Source organism: Oncorhynchus nerka, linkage group LG4 (assembly GCF_034236695.1).
Source record: "Oncorhynchus nerka isolate Pitt River linkage group LG4, Oner_Uvic_2.0, whole genome shotgun sequence".
NCBI lineage: Eukaryota > Metazoa > Chordata > Actinopteri > Salmoniformes > Salmonidae > Oncorhynchus > Oncorhynchus nerka.
The window spans coordinates 50,633,526-50,656,379 of record NC_088399.1 but is presented as its reverse complement, the minus strand read 5'-3'; the positions used below and the strand labels follow the sequence as shown (position 1 = coordinate 50,656,379).

The 22,854-nt window shown below is 42.6% G+C and overlaps 2 protein-coding genes across 3 annotated transcripts in view; both read right to left on the bottom strand.

Moving 5' to 3' along the window:
• LOC115127184 (integrin alpha-2-like) overlaps positions 1 to 7,080 on the bottom strand; it is a 33,119-nt gene extending 26,039 nt beyond the window's left edge. The window contains exon 1 of the mRNA XM_029656834.2: positions 6,667 to 7,080. Within this exon, the coding sequence (XP_029512694.1) occupies positions 6,667 to 6,715 (49 nt within the window). The 5' untranslated portion in view covers positions 6,716 to 7,080. The remainder of the gene's footprint in view (positions 1 to 6,666) is intronic.
• Positions 7,081 to 13,388: 6,308 nt separating this feature from the next.
• Positions 13,389 to 22,854, bottom strand: part of LOC115127174 (integrin alpha-1-like) — a 64,929-nt gene continuing 55,463 nt past the window's right edge. For both annotated transcript variants that reach the window (XM_029656823.2, XM_065017637.1), the window contains exons 18-30: positions 22,694 to 22,801; positions 21,266 to 21,342; positions 20,963 to 21,089; positions 20,093 to 20,173; positions 18,053 to 18,129; positions 17,848 to 17,937; positions 17,612 to 17,720; positions 15,954 to 16,067; positions 15,648 to 15,752; positions 15,462 to 15,566; positions 15,264 to 15,359; positions 15,050 to 15,163; positions 13,389 to 14,826 (exon numbers count right to left, since the gene is read on the bottom strand). In XM_029656823.2, the coding sequence (XP_029512683.1) occupies positions 14,767 to 14,826; positions 15,050 to 15,163; positions 15,264 to 15,359; positions 15,462 to 15,566; positions 15,648 to 15,752; positions 15,954 to 16,067; positions 17,612 to 17,720; positions 17,848 to 17,937; positions 18,053 to 18,129; positions 20,093 to 20,173; positions 20,963 to 21,089; positions 21,266 to 21,342; positions 22,694 to 22,801 (1,263 nt within the window). In that variant the 3' untranslated portion in view covers positions 13,389 to 14,766. The remainder of the gene's footprint in view (positions 14,827 to 15,049; positions 15,164 to 15,263; positions 15,360 to 15,461; positions 15,567 to 15,647; positions 15,753 to 15,953; positions 16,068 to 17,611; positions 17,721 to 17,847; positions 17,938 to 18,052; positions 18,130 to 20,092; positions 20,174 to 20,962; positions 21,090 to 21,265; positions 21,343 to 22,693; positions 22,802 to 22,854) is intronic.

Sequence of the window (22,854 nt, the reverse complement as noted above, 5' to 3'; positions counted from 1 at the left end):
TTATTGAGAAAAGGTTTTACTCACTATGACCGTTGTCTCTGGGTAAGAGCGTCTGCCAAATGACCAACACTTAAACACCACACTCAGGTTAAGTTCACATACCATACAGGGCCTAACCTAACACAGGCCAGGTGAACTTTACCCTTCCAAACAAATAGAGAAATAGGGATCCCGGTTGCGTAATTGCAGCATTTTCCTCCATACTACTAGACAGCTAAGATATGATAGTATAGTCACTTAAGTGCTATCGTGATTCAGCATCACATCACATCCAAACACTAAAACAGGGCTGTGAGAGGGCCAAAGGCTCCAAGTGACACCATATTCCCTGTGTAGTGCACTACTTTAGACCAGGCTATTCCCTATGGGCCCTGGTCAAAAGTAGTGCACTACATAGGAACTAGGATGCCATTTTGGATGCAGCTTTGAGATGAATCCACCTGCTAGGCAAGTGGCGGGGCAGACATTTTAGAACAGGATGTGAGCAGGTGACGATCACCTTATTAGTCACACGCGTGAGTTGTGGTCACACTGATGGATGTTTCTTGGCTACTACATTTACATTTACATTTTTACATTTAAGTCATTTAGCAGACGCTCTTATCCAGAGCGACTTACAAATTGGTGCGTTCACCTTAAGACATCCAGTGGAACAGCCACTTTACAATAGTGCATCTAAATCTTTTAAGGGGGGGGTGAGAAGGATTACTTTATCCTATCCTAGGTATTCCTGAAAGAGGTGGGGTTTCAGGTGTCTCCGGAAGGTGGTGATTGACTCCGCTGTCCTGGCGTCGTGAGGGAGTTTGTTCCACCATTGGGGGGCCAGAGCAGCGAACAGTTTTGACTGGGCTGCGCGGGAACTGTACTTCCTCAGTGGTAGGGTGGCGAGCAGGCCAGAGGTGGATGAACGCAGTGCCCTTGTTTGGGTGTAGGGCCTGATCAGAGCCTGGAGGTACTGAGGTGCCGTTCCCCTCACAGCTCCGTAGGCAAGCACCATGGTACATGATACATGATTTCCGTCTGTGTTATTTCATTGTGCCGATGTCTTCGCTGTTATTCTACAATGTAGAACATTGTAGAAGGCTGCATGTAGAACATTGTAGAAGTAAAGAGAAACTCTGGAATGAGTAGGTGTGTCCAAACTTTTGACTGGTACTGTACATGTATACACAGACCGACCGACCAATAGAGAGAGAGAGAGATACAGAGAGAGATACAGAGAGAGATACAGAGAGAGTCCCCACTGGCCCTGGGTAAACCTTGCTGATTCAGTCCCAATGTGGTTCCAGCCGGCTGGGTGCATTGTGTGCAGCAAGCTGGATAACCCACTTTAGATCCCTGCTCTGTGACTGACTGAGCACCTCATTGGACAGTGGCTGGGTAGCGGAGGGCTCTGGTGAATCCATGTCTATTGGGAGTTTATTTGATTTGATTCAATTTATTAGGATCCCCATTAACCGACGCCAATGGCAACAGCTAGTCTTACTGGGGTTCGACATATAACGAGAAAGACATTATATACAAAATACTTTACAATTTGCATACATTGAAAAATATGATAATGCAGTGTGTGTGTGCATCTATTAGTTACACATACATGTCAGTACATACACACAACAAGTAGGTCACATGAGGGAGAGGCGTTGTGCCGTGAAGTGTTGCTTTATCTGTTTTTTGAAACCAAGTTTGCTGTTCACTTGCGCTATATGAGATGGAAGGGAGTTCCATGCACTCATGGCTCTGTATAATACTGTATGTTTCCTTGAAATTGTTCTGGACCTGGGGAACTGTGAAAAGACCCCTGGTGGCATGTCTGGTGGGGTAAGTGTGTCTGTCAGTGCTGTGTGTAAGTTGACTATGCAAACCATTTGGAATTTGAACACATTAATGTTTCTTATAAAAGCAAGAGGTGACGCAGTCAGTCTCTCCTCAACTCGTAGCCAAGAGAGACTGGCATGCATCGTATTGATTTTAGCCCTTTGATTACATTGAAGATCAAGACGTTGCACTCAGTTCCGGGCCAGCTGAAGATTAACATGGACTTTCTTTTGAGCACTTGACCATATGCCTGGACAATAATCAAGATTAGAGGTCGACCGATTAATCGGCATGGTTTCAAGTTTTCATAACAATCGGTAATCTGCATTTTTGGACGGCAATTGTGGCCGTTTACATTGTAACTCATAAGGGAACTGCGTGGCAGGCTGACCACCTGTATACGCGAGTGCAGCGTCAAAAGGACCTTGTGGCTCCGATGAGCCAAGGTAAATTGCTAGCTAGCATTGAACTTGTCTTATAAAAAACAATCAATCTTCACACAATCACTAGTTAACTACACATGGTTGATGATATTACTAGGTTAACTAGCTTGTCCTGCGTTGCATATGATCAATGCGGTGCCTGTTAATTTATCATCGAATCACATCCTAATTCAACTTCGCCAAACGGATGATGATTTAACAAAAGCGCATTCACAAAAAAAGCACATTCGTTGCACAAATGTACCTAACCACAAACATCGATGCCTTTCATAAAATCAATACAGAAGAATATTATATTAAACCTGCATATTTAGTTAAAATAAATGCATGTTAGCAGGCTTCAAAAATAAAGATATAAAACTGTATTTTTTTGTGAAGAATCAACAACAAGTGGGACACAATCATGAAGTGGAACAACATTTATTGGATATTTCAAACTTTTTTAACAAATCAAAAACTGAAAAATTGGGCGTGCAAAATTATTCAGCCCCTTTACTTTCAGTGCAGCAAACTCTCTCCAGAAGTTCAGTGAGGATCTCTGAATGATCCAATGTTGACCTAAATGACTAATGATGATAAATACAATCCACCTGTGTGTAATCAAGTCTCCGTATAAATGCACCTGCACTGTGATAGTCTCAGAGGTCCGTTAAAAGCGCAGAGAGCATCGTGAAGAACAAGGAACACACCAGGCAGGTCCGAGATACTGTTGTGAAGAAGTTTAAAGCCGGATTTGGATACAAAAAGATTTCCCAAGCTTTAAACATCCCAATGAGCACTGTGCAAGCGATAATATTGAAATGGAAGGAGTATCAGACCACTGCAAATCTACCAAGACCTGGCCGTCCCTCTAAACTTTCAGCTCATACAAGGAGAAGACTGATCAGAGATGCAGCCAAGAGGCCCATGATCACTCTGGATGAACTGCAGAGATCTACAGCTGAGGTGGGAGACTCTGTCCATAGGACAACAATCAGTCGTATATTGTACAAATCTGGCCTTTATGGAAGGTTGGCAAGAAGAAAGCCATTTCTTAAAGATATCCATAAAAAGTGTCATTTAAAGTTTGCCACAAGCCACCTGGGAGACACACCAAACATGTGGAAGAAGGTGCTCTGGCAACAATGCAAAACGTTATGTTTGGCGTAAAAGCAACACAGCTCATCACCCTGAACACACCATCCTCACTGTCAAACATGGTGGTGGCAGCATCATGGTTTGGGCCTGCTTTTCTTCAGCAGGGACAGGGAAGATGGTTCTAATTGATGGGAAGATGGATGGAGCCAAATACAGGACCATTCTGGAAGAAAACCTGATGGAGTCTGCAAAAGACCTGAGACTGGGACGGAGATTTGTCGTCCAACAAGACAATGATCCAAAACATAAAGCAAAATCTACAATGGAATGGTTCAAAAATAAACATATCCAGGTGTTAGAATGGCCAAGTCAAAGTCCAGACCTGAATCCAATCGAGAATCTGTGGAAAGAACTGTAAACTGCTGTTCACAAATGCTCTCCATCCAACCTCACTGAGCTCGAGCTGTTTTGCAAGGAGGAATGGGAAAAAAATTCAATCTCTCGATGTGCAAAACTGATAGAGACATACCCCAAGCGACTTACAGCTGTAATCGCAGCAAAAGGTGGCGCTACAAAGTATTAACTTAAGGGGGCTGAATAATTTTGCACGCCCAATTTTTCAGTTTTTGATTTGTTAAAAAAGTTTGAAATATCCAATAAATGTCGTTCCACTTCATGATTGTGTCCCACATGTTGTTGATTCTTCACAAACAAATACAGTTTTATATCTTTATGTTTGAAGCCTGAAATGTGGCAAAAGGTCGCAAAGTTCAAGGGGGCCGAATACTTTCGCAAGGCACTGTAAGTATGTGTTCTCAGTCAACTTACCTGGTAAAATAACGGATAAATAAATAAATAAAAACTGGGAATATTGAAGAACTGGGAATATTGAACCACCAGCTTTCATATGTTCTCATGTTCTGAAACGTTAGCTTTTTTACATGGCACATATTGCACTTTTACTTTCTTCTCCAACACTGTGTTTTTGCATTATTTAAACCAAATTGAACATGTTTAATTATTTATGATACTAAATAAATTGTATGTATTATATTAAGTTAAAATAAAAGGTTCATTGTTCATTCAGTATTGTTGTAACTGTCATTATTACAAAGATATATAAAAATCGGCCGATGAATCGGTATTGGCTTTCTTTGGTCCTCCATTAATCGGTATGGGTGTCGGCGTTGAGAAATCATAATCGGTCGACCTCTAATCAAGATCAGATAAAACTAGAGATCGTGCTGGACATGTCAGGTGGTCAGTCAAATCTGTAGTCCCTGAACGAATCTATGCTGTCCTTTTCACCATCTCTAACATTTCAAACAGCTGCATGGCATGATAGCGAACATGGCTTGTTTAGGCGGGTGAGAACTGCAGTCGGCATCTCTCTCAGGGAAAACATGGAGGAACCATGCCATACATTAATATACAGTTGCCTAACTGTGTCATTTTAACTACGCTTTGAAACTCTTCGGGCAAGAGTCGAAAGAATGAAGTCGGTGGCTTTCAGAATGTTGTCGCAGCACGCTCTTCTACACACCTCTACAAACCTCTGCCAGAGAAGTAGGTGTGTCCTCCTCCTTCGCACAGCTCATTGTAAACCTCATCATGAGGATACACTGTATATACAAATGTATGTGGACACCCCTTCAAATGAGTGGATTCAACTATTTGAGCCACACCCCTTGTTGACAGGTATATAAAATCGAGCGCACAGCCATGCAATCTCCAAAGACAAAACATTGGCTGTAGAATGGCCTTCTTGAAGAGCTAAGTGACTTTCAACGTGGCACCGTCATAGGATGCCACCTTCCAACAAGTCAGTTCGTCAAATTTCTGCCCTGCTAGAGCTGCCCCCGGTCAACTGTAAGTGCTGTTATTGTGAAGTGGAAACGTCTAGGAGCAACAACAGCTCAGGCGCAAAGTGGTAGGCCATACAAGCTCACAGAATGGGACCACAGAGTGCTGAAGGGCATAGTGCGTAAAAATCATCTGTCATTGGATGCAACACTCATTACCGATTTCCAAACTGCCTCTGGAAGCAATGGCTGCACAATAACTGTTCGTCGGGAGTTTCATGAAATTGATTTCCATGGCCGAGCAGCCACACACAAGCCTAAGATCACCATGCACAATGCCAAGTGTCGGCTGGAGTGGTGTAAAGCTCACCACCATTGGACTCTGGAGCAGTGGAAACGCTTTCTCTGGCGTGATGAATCCCGCTTCATAATCTGGCAGTCCGACGGAAGAATCTGGGTTTGGTGGATGCCAGGAGAACGCTACCTGCCACAATGCGTAGTACCAACTGTAAAAATTGGTGGAGGATGAATAATGGTCTGGGGCTGGTTTTCATGGTTCGGGCTAGGTCCCTTAGGTCCCTTAGTTCCATAGCAACCGTTTGGGGAAGGCCCTTTCCTGTTTCAGCATGACAGTGGCCTCGGGCACAAAGCGAGGTCCATACAGAAATGGTTTGTCGAGATCGGTGTGGAAGAACTTGACTGGTCTGCACAGAGCCCTGACCTCAACCCCATCGAACACCTTTGGGATGAATTGGAACACCAACTGTGTGCCAGGCCTAAGCTCCAACATCAGTGCCCGACCTCATTAATGCTCGTGGCTGAATGGAAGCAAGTCTCCACAGCTCCACAGCTCTAGTGGAAAGCCTTCCCAGAAGAGTGGAGGCTGTTATAGTGGCAAAAGGCGGGACCAACTCCATATTAACACATGATTTTGGAACGACATGTTCGAGGAGCAGATGTCCACATACTCTTGGTGATGTAGTGTATGAGCATGCCTGGCTTACAATCATTTTCATAGCTTCAGGCAACAGAATATCTCACCGGGTTGCCAACCCAGCTCTCACCTGAGAACACATGGAAATGCAATAGAGCCTGATCTAACCTGCAATAGTGCTGCTTTCCCAACACTCTTGACGTTCAACTGCAGAAAACACTATATTTCTAAATCCAGCGGATAACTAGTCCTAAAATCACAATACACCCGCACTCCAAATCCAGTCTTCTATTCCCGATATCCATAATATCTTAAATATTTTGGTACCCCTCCAGCCTCATCTGTACTGACATGTTTTCAAAGGAATGTCACTGAGAGATTGAAGCAACGTTATCTTGTGCCCAGGTATCTCAGGGGAGCCTTTAGAAACATTTGTATACTTTCCATAGAGAGCCAACTAGCGTAATCATAGCGTTGATACAATTGCATCAGTAGCCTGTATTGCACTGGAATATCTCTGGCACTTGACACGTTTAGCAAAATAACGTTTTCTAATCTTAATCTAAATCCATAGAAGTGCAAAAGTACTTACATTGGATCAAAAGCAACGTCAAAACAGTCCTCTTTGGATTCAACTCCATCGTTCCAAGAATGAGAAAAAACTAGGTGATGAAAGCGGGCGCCTCTTCGTTCCCCGTGCAGTTTTAACTTCAGCAGACCTCTCACCGTTGTTGAAGTTCAGAACGGGGCGCTCGGGTCGGTTGACACTAGTTATCGAAGCCACAAAGTAAAAATGGATATCATGGGGGAAAAAAAGCTTTTTGGTCTTAATATAAGGTTGTGGTTAGGCACAAGGTTAGCAGTGTGGTTAAGGTTAGGTTTAACATCAGATTTTTTGGGGAAAAAAAACATTTTGGAAATAGGCGAGGTTTAGCCATAGCTATGACTTTGTGGCTGTGGTAACCAGTAACAGCCTGCTTGGGACGGCAGAGACAACCAGGGTACTGACATTTCAAGGAGTAGCATACAAATACAGGACTACGCTTTTATGTGGAGAGAATGACACCAACATGAACAAGCCCCTTTTAATATCACATGTTAAGCCCATTTTAATATAACTTGTCTGAGTGAAAAGGCACCTATGAATTAGGGCCGGCCCTAGCCATTTGGGGGCCCTAAGCAACATCTTTTTAAACATTTTGTAAACTGGAGCAACATTGGATTTTCTTTCACAAATCCCTTTCTAATTTTGTAGATTGTGGTTGTGTCTTTATTTTCTTAGTTACTCAACATGAAGTTTACTAGCAAAGACACATCTCACATGATGACTTCATAATATAACACTGCACCTACAACAGTCACACTGTGGGATGTGGTGAGGTATGTGTGGTGACAGTGTGTGAAGTTCTCTGGGACCATTCTATACAGGCAGGAAGTGCTTTATCTTCTTTAGACTCCTTATAAGATCATCCGTTCAAGATAACTATCTGCTGTATACTGTACGTAGGCTGACGTAGGACAACAACCTATCCCTCAATGTCAGTAAGACCAAGGAGTTGATCGTGGACTACAGGAAACAGGGGGGCAAGCACACCCCCATCCATTCCCTAAATTCTAGACCTCAGCTGTATCTGGTAATGAATGGTGTGGCTGTTGAACAAGTTTACGAGACTAAATTACTTGGTGTTACCTTAAATTGTAAATTGTCATGGCCGAAACGTGTAGATTCACTAGTTGTAAAGATGGGGTGAGGGCTGTCTCCAAAAAGCAAGTCCTGCAGGCTCTAGTTTTGTCTAATCTTAATTATTGTCCAGTCGTGTGGTCCAGTGCTGCAAGGAAAGACCTAGTTAAGCTGCAGCTGGCCCAGAACAGAGCGGCACGCCTTGCTCTTCGGTGTTATCAAAGGGCTGATATAAACACTATGCTGCCGGTCTCTCTTGGCTAAGAGTTGAGGAGAGACTGACTGCATCACTTCTTATTTTTTATAAGGAACATTAATGTGTTGAAAATCTCATCGTTTGCATAGTCAACTTACACACAGCTCTGACACACACATTTACCCCACCAGACATGCCACCAGGGGTCTTTTCACAGTCCCCAAATCCAGAACAATTTCAAGGAAGCGTACAGTATTATAAAGAGCAATTTTTGCATGGAACTCTGTTCCATCTCACATTGCTCAAACGAACACCAAACCTTGTTTTAAAAAAAAAAACAGATAAAGCAACACCTCAAGGCACAATACCGCTCCCTTATTTGACCTAGATAGTTTGTTTATATGTATTGATGTGTGCCTTTAAAAAACATTTATTGATGTAGTTCTGTCCTTGTCTACTAATGTTCTGTGTTATATCATGTTTCATGTTATGTGGACCCCAGGAAGAGTAGCTGCTGCTTTGAAACATCTAATGGAGATCCTAATAACATACCAAAATCTGCACCGACGGGGCTGCAGTGGAGCAGGTCAGGTCGCGAGCTTCAAGTTCCTCGGTCCAAATCACTAAGGACTTCAAATGGTCCACACACTCACAAATAGTTGTGAAGCAGGCATGACAGTGCCTCTTCCCTCTCAGAAGGTTGACAAGATTTGGCAATGGGCTCTCAAAATCTTCCAAAAGTTCAACAGCTGCACCATTGAGAGCATCTTGACTGGCTGCATCACTGCTTGGTATGGCAACTGCACCGCCCTCAATCGCATGGTGCTACAGAGGGTGTTGTGGACAGCCCAGAGTATATCACTAGGGCCGAGCACCATCCCATCCATGACCTCTATATCAGGCGGTGTGTTAGAATGGCCCGGAGAATTGTTCAAAACTCCAGCCACCCAAGCAATAGACTGTTCTCTCTGCTTCCAGACGGCAAGTGGTGCACACTCATATGCTCACACACTCACGCGTGCACACACACTTCATTTGCTCATACACATAACATGCACACACATTCATACTGACTCCACACACACACACAATCATGTACACTGTTGCTACTCTGTTGATCATTTGTCCTGATGCCTAGTCACCTTACCACTATACATATCTACCCCACTATACATATCTACCCCACTATACATATCTACCCTTCCCACTCCAGTATCCCTTGTAAATATGGTATTGACACTGACCCTGGAACTGACCCGGTATATCCGAAGTATGTAGCTTACTTACTTTCTCATGTTCTTCTTATTTTATTTCTGGCGGGGGCACTACTTTATAGTACTACTGCTATTGATTACTGCATTGTCGGGAAAGAGCTGGCACGAAAGGCATTTCACTGTGCTTGTGCACATGACAATCAAACTTAGTCATGCAGTACCTGCTACAATTCAAGCGCTTAGTGACACACCCTCTTTTTTGTCTTTCAACACAGACATGGACATTCGCCAATGAGTCATCGCCGTGATGCGGTAGTCTGATTTAGGGGATCTGCATTGTGTCTGCGGGCTATAAGTTTCCAGATAATACGGCACAGAAGTGTGACAGGGGACTCTTGGACTATTTCTTACTCAAGCCCACCCCGCCCCTGACCCCCGTCCATTCACAGTTACCTCCCTGAAAGACTATACACCATTTCCTCAAGCTCTCAAAAAGTCTCCAACTATTCGGTCAGGTAGTAAATGTGAACATATTTCTCCAAACTTGTTTGGACCTGAGTATCAGGGTGTGTTCGTTACAATCCTCTACAGCAACTGACATACCATGAGACAATACCAGCTGCACTACAGTAATATTCTGACCCATAGGTTTGATCTTGGGACAGTGACGGATACAGTACCCTCGGAGCTACCCTTCGGAGATAATACAGGTGTTGTTTACAATGTGTTTAAGATATTATTCGTTGAACACACTGTTGGTCTTCCCACTTCACATCAAAAGAGGTTGAGAGACATAGTAAACAGTATTACGGAACTCCGAGGCGGAGCGGTGGTCAGGGTTCTCTCTCTCTCTCTCTCTGTCTCACACCACAGAACCCCAAATAATACCCATGTGGTGTTATATACCTGACCCGAGACTGAGATAAATGAAACAGAACCACAGCTCTCCGCATTTACAGTGAAGTGGCAGGTTTCACAATAATATGGTCATGAATTCCTGGAGGATGAAAACACAAACTCTCTCTCTCTCTCTCTCTCTCTCTCTCTCTCTCTCTGTCTGTCTGTCTGTCTGTCTGTCTGTCTGTCTGTCTGTCTGTCTGTCTGTCTGTCTGTCTGTCTGTCTGTCTGTCTGTCTGTCTGTCTGTCTGTCTGTCTCTGTCTGTCTGTCTGTCTGTCTGTCTGTCTGTCTGTCTGTCTGTCTGTCTGTCTGTCTGTCTGTCTGTCTGTCTGTCTGTCTGTCTGTCTGTCTGTCTGTCTGTCTGTCTGTCTGTCTGTCTGTCTGTCTGTCTGTCTGTCTGTCTGTCTGTCTGTCTGTCTGTCTGTCTGTCTGTCTGTCTGTCTGTCTGTCTGTCTGTCTGTCTGTCTGTCTGTCTGTCTGTCTGTCTGTCTGTCTGTCTGTCTGTCTGTCTGTCTGTCTGTCTGTCTGTCTGTCTGTCTGTCTGTCTGTCTGTCTGTCTGTCTGTCTGTCTGTCTGTCTGTCTGTCTGTCTGTCTGTCTGTCTGTCTGTCTGTCTCTTTAGTTATTGTTCTTTATAAGACACAAACACCTAGAACACACAAGCATAATCATAATGGAAGCTGCCTTGCCCCTTTCCTTTCAATCTGAAACCATGAAGCCCATCCTGTGTGTAATGGGGTCAGTATGCCTGCCTCGCCCCTTTCCTTTCAATCTGAAACCATGAAGCCCATCCTGTGTGTGTAATGGGGTCAGTATGCCTGCCTTGCCCCTTTCCTTTCAATCTGAAACCATTGAAGCCCATCCTGTGTGTGTAATGGGGTCAGTATGCCTGCCTCGCCCCTTTCCTTTCAATCTGAAACCATGAAGCCCATCCTGTGTGTGTAATGGGGTCAGTATGCCTGCCTCGCCCCTTTCCTTTCAATCTGAAACCATGAAGCCCATCCTGTGTGTGTAATGGGGTCAGTATGCCTGCCTTGCCCCTTTCCTTTCAATCTGAAACCATGAAGCCCATCCTGTGTGTGTAATGGGGTCAGTATGCCTGCCTTGCCCCTTTCCTTTCAATCTGAAACCATGAAGCCCATCCTGTGTGTGTAATGGGGTCAGTATGCCTGCATCGCCCCTTTCCTTTCAATCTGAAACCATGAAGCCCATCCTGTGTGTGTAATGGGGTCAGTATGCCTGCATCGCCCAGACTGCCCACTGACTGTGAACAAGATCCAGCTGAAAGGATTAACTGATGTGTACAGTAATCCCAAATGCATGAGCAACCTGTCTGCCACAAAATAGCTGGCTTGCTGCCTGCCCTTCAGAGAGAAAACGTTGACTTTTTAGCACACAGCAAAAACTCACGCAAACATACACACGAACGTGACACTTATGCACGCACACAACTAACTCATCCGCTATAGCCTACAATTATACTAATTCAGTTTTATGGCATGACTTACGCCATTGATGTCCAACATTAAAAAACAAGGCTTTATTTTTTTTTGCATAAGATCCTTGACAACATGTGCAATGCTTTCTAAATGCTTTCAAATATGTGCTAATGAGAGTACATACAGTATGACAAACCAGTGCATTAAGTGGACATTTCACAGCAGTGTGTATGACTGGACCATATCAGTCAGATGCAGGCTCAGCCCCCTCCCTCCATCCCACCCTCCCTCCCTCCCTCGGTCAAAGTGGACTGAGACGATAGATCAGTGATCCTCAAACCTGCTCCTGGAGAGTCAAAGTAATGCAGGTTGTTATGCAACCGTAGCGCCATCACACCTGATACAACAACCCCTTGAGACAGACTGTTAACATGAATGTTATTAAATGTCAAATCGAGGAGCTGGTCAGCACACACAAATTTGGTTCTGGGTTTCAGAGTACGGTTACTGATTCAACTCATCCGTAATCAAATCTTCAACGCCTTCATCGGCTGACTCCATCACCGCCGAGCTGTGACAAATCAGTTCTCCAGGAGGGGACAGGATGGAGGATCGCTGTGTTAACATTATCTTACACATTGGACAGACATTTGATCTTTATTACTTGTGCTTTCAAAAGTGATGAGTGAGCTGATGAGTGTCTCTTATATACAATGCAACGTATGCAAAATATGAGAACAAAATGCAGATAGATTCAGGGGGAGGATAAGCCAAGGTGCATAAATATCAAAAGGGGGGGATGCAACTCACAGTCACGAGTGTCACATGGTGATTTCAAACCTCTACCGGTCCGTCATAGGCTGTCAAATCACCCCCAGTATGTGACCGTCAATCGCCCAAGTTTCCCCGATTTTGACCGTCTTCATGACAAACGTCTTTTTGTTTTCGGCGCTACGGTCAAATGAAGACATCAGGAATCAGGTTACACTCCACTGAGAGGCTTTCTGGGTGACTGTAGGCTACCTCACGAATCAATCTCCCAAAATAAGAAAAGAAGAGCCAAAAAACTAAAATCTTAGCGGATGGAGGCTAAATGAATCTAGTTCCAATGCACATTTTGTTGGACATTTTGATTTTCGATCAAAATATAAGACCAATGTTTGTATTTTAAAATACTACTTTTGTTTGTTTTTATCTAATTCAGATGATGTCAAAGCTCCATATACTCCATATTATTAAGGCCGAACATACTCATTATACTATCACCATACTATCATACACCTGAGCACCTGAGAAACGTTGGAGCAAATGAGTTATTTTCTCTCTATTACTGACATGTACACTCTTAGAAAAAAGGTGCTAAGTAGATCCATACAGGTTCTTCAGTTTGTCCCCATTGGGGAACCCCTTTCGGTGCTGGGTAGAATCCTTTGCAAAGAACCCCCTGTATATGGTTCTACCAAGAACCGTTTTATCATCACCATCTAAAGGTTCTTCCTTTTATCTTTGGAAGGTTCTTCCTAGTACCCTTTATGAATGGTTCCACCAGCCTTATTAGCCTTCACCTTTAATTATTTATGACAATATATATAACATATATCATAAGGCCTATCTTTAAGGGCCTAGTTATAGCCGAACACAGTGGTGTTAGGAATCTCCTGGTTTACATGCCACATCAGGCCTGCAAGTCACATTATGCTGGCTTGCAAAGTGATGTGTAATTCCTATTGGAATCCAGCCAGAGTTAGGATAGCCAACAAGTGGAATTATTAATCAGCCCCACCCTGCATTCAGAATGACTGCCAGGGTATGGAAGTCTGAATACTGAGACTTCCTCAGTCATCTAAACTGGAACAACCTTCTAAGTAACAAATCCAACAGATTGGATCAGTTTAGAAAACAGTATGTTCTTTATCTTTGTGTAGCATAAAATGTATTAGCCAATCAATGTACATGCAAAAACAGAGATATTACAGTCAAAAAATATCCCTGCATGCTGGGAAATACTATATATGGCTCTATGTACAATCCTTCTTGCCTTTCTTCCAAAAATGGTTCTTAGCATGTTAAAGTTTTTTAGGTAGAACCCTTTGCCTTACAAATAACCCTTGTCTTCCGAAAAGGGTTCTTCTGATCAAAAATGGTTCTTGGTAAAAAAAAACTCTCTCTCTGCAAAGAACTCTTTTGGAACCCTTTTTTTCTAAGAGTGTAGGGCCTTCTTGATACATGCTGGGTTTATGTCCGTTTTAGCTTAGATTCTAGGAATTGTTGCAAACAACTTTATGTACAAGCTTTACATTCACTTACATTAACAGCACAATCAAAGGTTTTCCTAATACTGTAAAGGTGCAATCGGTAAATTCTCTACCCCCATGTCGTGACAAGATGAATAAAAGTATTTATGTCAATAGCATCTATTCCTCCTCTTCTTTTATACAGAATATATTCTTTTGGTGGGTACACTCGCATACAGCTCTTTACTACTCGGAGGAACATTTTTGTTAAAACATACAACAACAAAAAAATCAAACTTAAAGACTGAGCTTGTAAGACTAGAACATGTTGCAAATGTCAGTGTGTCAAAAGCAAACATTCTGCTTAGAAGATGAGGAATGTGCCAAAACAGAATTAATAACACGTTTTAAGATATACCATAGGTTGACAGTGTTTCATTAAAAAGTATCAAACAACTAGGACACAGGATTCGAACCCATCGCAGATTGTCTGTGCAAACCCACCAGAGTTCACGTGGACTTGGGCAACTTTGGTTTAATGCCATAGTCTGTTTTTTTTTTAGTGGCATTGGGATGTTCTAAGTAAACCTGAGAATGTTTTGTTCTGTTGTATAAAAGCTGATAAGGTTGTGGCATCATATGATCAGTTCTGAGTCAGGATGCCATACATCTAGGTCTTCTGATGTCTCTTCTAGCTTAGGTCCTTAAGGTCCAGGTCTTGGTACCCAAGTTGGATAGACGGAAGACCACAGTGTACAAGTTCAATGTTTCCCAAGGCTTCTCTTTCCACTGAACCCGGACCAAGTTGTTATTACGTCTGGTAGACCATGTTGTTCATATAGATGGGCCACATCACTTTCAGGTGAATAGGTTGGTGCAGAACCATAGATAAACTCTGGCTTTTCCTCTGACCTGATGGCATTCAGGTGAATGGGTTGTTGTGGTATTTCCTACGGTATCTCCTCTCACTGACCTGATAACAGACCTAAAGACAGTGGGGCACAGACAGACCTACAGGGTGGTGGGAAGGGTTAATTCTTCATGTCCTCCTTCTCCATGTCCTCCATGGATTTTCTTTTGAAAAATCCAGCCTGGTAAACGGAGCAAAGGAGAAAACATGGAATTACAACCCAATTCAATCCAAGTCTGAAGTTTGATTTGGATTTGAATGGAAATGGATTTGGATTTGAATGGATTTGAAAGTATATTGCACACATGGTCACACATGTTGAACCTCTCTATAATGCAAGCCTGTGCTATGTTATCTCTTCCCGATTGACACAAGCAGGCAGAAGATCGTGAACACCCACATACCTTCCATAGGGCGAATATGACCAGTGCCAGAATGAGAAGTCCTATTAGGATACTGACTATAATGATCCACAGCGGTATACCTCCCAAAGCCTCTTTAGACACCTGGATCTTCACCTGAGATAGAAACGAGTGTTACACGGCCCAGAAAACCAACAAAAAGGACAACAAGCAAACACATCAAATCGCATGAAAATGTATAGGTCATTGCTCTCACATCTCTGGCGTTATTCGCGGTGCTCAACATGAAGAGATCCGTGTTCTGGTTCTCCAGGGTGGCATGAACTATCATATGAAGGCTGGTGAACTCTGCCTGCTCAGCAAAGAATTGAATCAGATGAGTGAATCAGAATCAGTCAAAAAACACAATCATTCAATCTTTCATTCAATCAATCGATCACTCCATTATACTCACTTTGATAAAGGTGGGCTTCCACACCCTGAAGGTAACATTGACCTGGCTGTTGTTGACGTGAGGGATGGAGCAGTCAAATGACTCACATGGGTGGTCCTTACAGCCCTGCAAAGAAGAGGATACACACTGTGAGACACACGCACAAGCGCAGACGCACACACACACACACACACATTGTTGACTCACCACCAGGAAGTCACTGAGGGTCTCTTTTTTAAGGTTGAGAGTGTGGACATTGTTGTGGTTGATCTTTAAAGGGTTAATCAGATGGCCGGCATGGCATCTCACATCCTGTGGGAGACAGACAAGATCCACCGACAAATCAACCATCAGTCAATCCATCACATTGGATCGAGTTGATCCACACCACTAAAATTCTGCAGTCTGGTTGACTTCACAGTGTGATTATCTGTTGACCGGCAGAGAACCCTGTGCAGAGTCTCCCTCTATGCTACAGCACATGTACCACAGGGCGAGAGAGAGAGGCCTTACCTGTGAGGAGGTGACGTGAGTCAGGTAAAGCAGGATGTTCTCTCTGGGTGAGAGGTACGGGTACTTCACCCTTAGCTTCAGAGGAGGAGTCGCCATATCCACATCCCTATTAATCTGGAGGTTAGAGATACGGTTTAATAGCGGGAGCCGGGTTCACCGAGATTTCCCCCACCCAAACTCATTCTCGTTGCAGGGGATAAATGATGTTGAGAAACTGGTGAATTGTAATGAATGATTTCTATGAGCAGTGTGACGTGAAATGGAGCTGTTAAATAATACGTTACATCTGAATCTGTCTTCTCTGCTCTGATATCTGCATGATCAATCATCAACACTCAAGTGTGTGGTTGTGAGTGTGTGTGCTGTTGTAGCCCATTTACTTGCACAAAGTCGGCATGAATTCAAAGCGCTGCATGCGACCACGCCATGCAGACAGCAAGTAGGCCTACAGGCTATACAGAGCGTCGCTCAAAAAGATGGCCATAGCATATAACTAAACGTCCATAGCCTATAACTAAACGGCCATAGCCTATAACTAAACGTCCATAGCCTATAACTAAACGTCCATAGCCTATAACTAAACGGCCATAGCCTATAACTAAAAGGCCATAGCCTATAACTAAATGTCCATAGCCTATAACTAAACGTCCATAGTCTATAACTAAACGGCCATAGTCTATAACTAAACGGCCATAGTCTATAACTAAACTCAACAAAATAGTGTGGTCACTTAGAGAGAACTTTGAGTTGATGCAATTGCAACAAGTACAAAAAGAAAATGTTATATTCACGTGTATATTTCTCCATTTACGGTGGTGTAATCATGTTCGACCCCCCTCTATACCATGGTAAAGATTAGGCAACACCATGGTGTTATTTAGGTGCATGGCAGTACCGTCATATTTAAAAGCTCAAATTATGGTACATTTCCATGTTCCAGATCTATACCGTGGTACAAAAGATGCAATACCACGGTAATAAGTGATAAATAGATGTAATACCAAGGTAAATAGTAGTACCGTGGTACATATTTGTAAGAGATGTCTTACTTTTTCGGGCACACCACTTGCCCATATCTAAACAGGTATTAGTCTCTCACTAGACTCTGACTAACCAGGTCTCACTAGACTCTGACTAACCAGGTCTCACTAGACTCTGACTAACCAGGTCTCACTAGACTCTGACTAACCAGGTCTCACTAGACTCTGACTAACCAGGTCTCACTAGACTCTGACTAACCAGGTCTCACTAGACTCTGACTAACCAGGTCTCACTAGACTCTGACTAACCAGGTCTCACTAGACTCTGACTAACCAGGTCTCACTAGTGTATAACTGGGATGATAATGTATGTATGTACAGTACCAGTCAAAAGTTTGGATATACCTACGCATTCAAGGGATTTGGACTCTTTATTTGGACTATTTCCTACATTGTAGAATAGTGAAGACATCGAAACTATGAAATAACACACATGGAATCATGTAGTAACCAAAAAAATTGTTAAAAGATCCAAAATATATTTGAGATTTGAGATTCTTCAAATTTCTTCTTTTTGCCTTGATGACAGCTTTGCCCACTCCTGGCATAGTAAAGATCAAGAAAAACTCTGGAATGCGTCGGTGTGTCCAAACTTTGGACTGGTGCCGCATGTCTTACCGTGTAGCTGATCTTGACCTCTTCTCCTATCACACTGGTGCCGTTGAAGACCCTGGGGTGCTGCTCTCCCTCTTTCACTATGATGTGGTCCTCCTTCATGTGCCTCTCACTGAGAGACGGAGGAATGAGGAAAGGAAACGGAAAGATTTGGAAAACGGTCAAACTTTTTTTTTTTTTTTTGGAACCTGTGCAAATAAGAATGCGCTGCATGCGTTGCAGGCTCTGTCTGTACTCACGCTGTGAATCTAAGTCCGGCCTCGTACTTCACAGGGATGGAGATTTTCACAGAGTTATCAAAAAGGGTGCTGTTCACTTCGTCGCTGTCACTGTAGTAAGGGGAAAGCCATTGCATTCGAATTTTGACATTACGATACTTCTTTTGATCGCTCATGTATTTTCTGTTGTCGTTTAGATTTAGTGTGACACCATGGCTTACTGTACCTGGTCGCAGTTACGTTGATCTGAATTTCCTTCCAGATATGTGCAGGGTTGACTTCAAACAGGATCTTAAAGACCTCCTGCAGAGAGAGAACAAGCAGACACATCAGCGGCCTGAAGTCCATAGTGAGTCTAATGGTAGGAGCATATATATGTATTATTGCAAAATTTTGCAAGGATTGTCTTATACATATACAGTCCCAGTCAAAAGTTTGGATACACCTACTCATTCAAGGGTTTTTCTTTATTTTTTACTATTTTCTACATTGTAGAATAATAGTGAAGACATCAAAACTATGAAATAACACACATGGAATCATGTAGTAACCGAAATTGTTATGCAAATAAAAATCAATTTTATAGTTTTCCAAAGTATCCACCCTGCCTTGATGACAGCTTTGCACACTCCTGGTAGTCTCTCAACCAGCTTCATGCATTTCAATTAACAGGTGTGCCTTGTTAAAAGTTAACTTGTGGAATTTCTTTCCTTAATGCGTTTGAGCCAATCAGTTGTGTTCTGACCAGGTAGTGGTGGTATACAGAAGATAGCCCTATTTGCTAAAATACCAAGTCCATATTAAGGCAGGAACAGCTCAAATAAGCAAAGAGAAACAACAGTCCATCATTACTTTAAGACATGAAGGTCAGTCAATGCGGAACATTTCCAGAACTTTTCAAAAACAGTCAAGCGCTATGATGAAACTGGCTCTCATGAGGACCACCACAGGAATGGAAGACCCAGAGTTACCTCTGCTGCAGAGGATACGTTAATTAGAGTTCCAGGCTCAGTCCAAATAAATGCTTCACAGAGTTCAAATAACAGACACATCTCAACATCAACTGTTCAGAGGAGACTGTGTCGATCAGGCATTCATGGTGGAATTGCTGCAAAGAAACCACTACTAAAGGACACCAATAATAAGAAGAGACTTGCTTGGGCCAAGAAACACGAGCATTAGAGCGGTGGAAATCTGTCCTTTGGTCTGATGAGTCAAAATTTCAGATTTTTGGTTCCAACCGCCGTGTCTTTGTGAGATGCAGAGTAGGTGAACGGATGATCTCCGCATGTGTGGTTCCCACCGTGAAGCATGGAGGAGGAGGTGTGATGGTATGGGGGTGCTTTGCTGGTGACACTGTCTGTGATTTATTTAGAATTTAAGGCACACTTAACCATCATTGCTACCACAGCATTCTGCAGCAATGGGCTTGGTGGGACTATCATTTGTTTTTCAACAGGACACTGACCTAACACACCTGTAAGGGCTATTTCACCAAGAAGGAGAGTGATGGAATACTGCATCAGGTGACCTGGCCTCCACAATCACTCGATCTCAACCCAATTGAGAGGGTTTAGGACGAGTTGGACTGCAGAGTGAAGGAAAAGCAGCCAACAAGTGCTCAGCATATGTGGGAACTCCTTCAAGACTGTTAGAAAAGCTTTCCTCATGAAGCTGGTTGAGAGAATGCCAAGAAAGTGCAATGCTGTCATCAAGGCAAACAGCGTCTACATTGAAGAATCCCCAAAATATATTTGGATTTGTTTAACACCTTTTTGGTTACTACATGATTCCATGTGTTATTTAATAGTTATCATGTCTTCACTATTATTCTACAATGTAGAAAATAGAAAAAATAAAGAAAAACCCTTGAATGTGTAGGTGTGTCCAAACTTTTGACTGGTACTATATATTTACAAAAAAATTGGAAATGGATTGGAAATGATGCAGGATTGGAAATGATGCAGACAATTACATTGATGGAAGATACAATCTATCTGCAATATTAAAGCTGATCTACCCCCTAAAATGTTTTAATCAATAAAAAAAAATAGATACATATTTATATGTTCATTGTTTACTCCATGTGTAACTCTGTGTTGTCTGTTCACACTGCTATGCTTTATCTTGGCCAGGTCGCAGTTGCAAATGAGAACTTGTTCTCAACTAGCCTACCTGGTTAAATAAAAGGGGAAAAAAATATATATATATATATATATATATATATATATATATATATATATATAATAATAAAGAAACGTCTTACCTCTACATTGCTTTTGAGGAATGGATATCCCACAGCACACTCAACTTTGGTATTATTTAGACTACAGTCTTTTTCTTTGGGCTGCGGAGTAAAGGGAGAGATGTCAAAACATACTGACAGAAATTATAACTGAGAAATGAAATTTGGATGTTCAAGACAGTAGAAGTTGAACGAACTGCAAAAATCACTGAAGCTGGAGACTCATATCTCCCTCACTAGCTTTAAGCACCAGCTGTCAGAGCAGCTCACAGATCACTGCACCTGTACATAGCCCATCTGTAAACAGCCAATACAACTACCTCATCCCCATACTGTATTTATTTATTTATCTTGCTCCTTTGCACCCCCAGTATCTCTACTTGCAGATTCATCTTCTGCACACTTATTTGTATTGCTTTTAATATTTTTAATGAATTTATCTTATTAACACTTTGTCCTAGCTAGCTATTTGTGTAAGTAGCTATCAAGTAAACACAATGATCGAGTTACTCTTGTAATTTTATTGTTTTAAGTCTTTTGCTTGTAGTGTGATTTGTCTGTTTAATTGCTATATTGTAATTACTTCGCCACCATGGCCTATTTATTGCCTTAACTCCCTTATCTTACCTCATTTGCACTCACTGTATATAGACTTTTTGTTTTCTTTTTTTCTACTGTATTATTGACTGTATGTTTTGTTTATTCCATGTGTAACTCTGTGTTGTTGTGTGCCGAACTGCTTTGCTTTATCTTGGCCAGATCGCAGTTGCAAATGAGAACTTGTTCTCAACTAGCCTACCTGGTTAAATAAAGGTGAATATATATATATATATATATATATATATATATATAAAATTACACAACTGTTATAAAGACAGCGAGGAACCTCACCTCGACCTTGACGTAGTTTATGTTTTCAGTAAAGCTCAGCATAACTTTGGTGTTGTACGCATTGTCTTTGCTGTTTCTAGTGGTGATCAGAACGTGGAACTTCTCCTTGTTCGCTTTGATCACAAGACTGCAAAGAATAGGAAAGTTACTACCGTAGCAGGGTAAATGTAATTTGGGCATTTCAACTGAAGCAACACAAGAGGGCGCCAAAGTACCATTCAAGGGCAACATAACTGCTACTGAACTGTCACATAACTGTTGACAGTTTGATGGACTGAAGAAATACAATCATTGTGATAATACCTTTGTATACTTGGCACAGCCTTCAGCGATAGGTCAGCTATGCACTTGTCATCGGTCCCACAGTCCACCAAAGGAATCTGAATGACATGTGCATGGTTACAAGAAATACAAAACATGTACAAGACAGAACTAGCAAGAAAGCAGTCAAAAACGAATTCACTTGCTTAGCAGTTGCGTCAAGAGACAGTGAATTGTCTCTGTTCTTGTTTGCTTTTGACTGAAATAGTGAAATGCATTCCTAACATTTGATCAAGATCAAGTGTCTGCTCCCAAGAATGACAATCTGGGATTTTATACAATGTCTTAGGGAAAACGTAGCGCTTTCGTGTGATAACTATGTGTGTGTGTGTGTGTGTGTGTGTGTGTGTGCACTCGTGTATTTGTTCCAACACCACGCCCTGTTACTGTATACTGAGGGCACACTCCTCTAGTGTAACAGAAGAGCATCCTCCATGACCCTGAGTAGCATGTTGTACCAGAAACATTGTATATAACAGTGGAGGCTGCTGAGGGGAGGACGGCTCATAAAAATATCTGGAAAGGAGCGAATGGAATGGCATCAAACACATGGAAACTCATTTCGCTCCAGTCACTACCACGAGCCCATCCTCCCTAATTAAGGTGCCACCAACCTCCTGTGGTTGACGAGATGGTATTGTCTCCGCCCTAATAATAGGAGTCGTCCCAAAGACAGGAAGGCAAGTGGTCAGCTTATCGGTCAGTTTATCGGTCAGCTTATCAGTCTGCTTATCGGTCAGCTTATCACTGTATTCCTGTGTGGACAGATGTTGACGGGAGTGGACCCTCTCACTTCGCCACTTCCTCTCTGGCTGTACTGAGAGTGGTGCGGTGTGTTTGATAGCATGAGAACTCAGGCCTGAGAACCAGTGAACACGTGCTAACTTTACTAAACAGACATGTAAACTTGGATGTAATCGCACTCTGTCGTGTGTTGAGGAATTTGAGGCTTCGAGGAAAATCCCTGTTCGACCACCGCGTTATTCTCCAGCCACATGTTTTGGCTCTCCGTCCGTCTGGCAAATAGCTCATAAGAACTATGTGTGTGTGGGAGCGCCACTATGGAAACAGGACAACTGCCTGTCAGTGTTTTAAAGCTCATAAGCCTCTTATATGAACTAGTGAAGGATGGAGGACAGCTGTTGCTGATGATAAGTGCTGCAGAGAGCATGACTGTGTAAAGTACTGATTACTGACTTCTCTGCTCACACATTGCATATTCACCACTGTATTATGTGATAGCTGAGGTAGAATCCAATCAGTAAGGTAGGAAATCAATGTGTGCACACATAGCCAGTGAGGGCCTCTAGTGGCTACAGAGGGAAGCAAGCCAAGGTATACACAATTCATGGCAAGCCAAAAGTTACTGGTGTGTGTGTGTTAAATCTGGCGCAGTGTGGTTTATTTTACCGTTTTGTTAAGTGACGTTGGTAGATCTCCATCCAGGACAGGACCCGTGTCCTCAGCCAGGCCAAACTCTAAGGAGACCATGATTGGGTCTCTGAAGTCCAATTTAGCCTAAAGGGAGGAGGGGCTAATGTAATTACATGTACAATGTATCCAGGGGCATC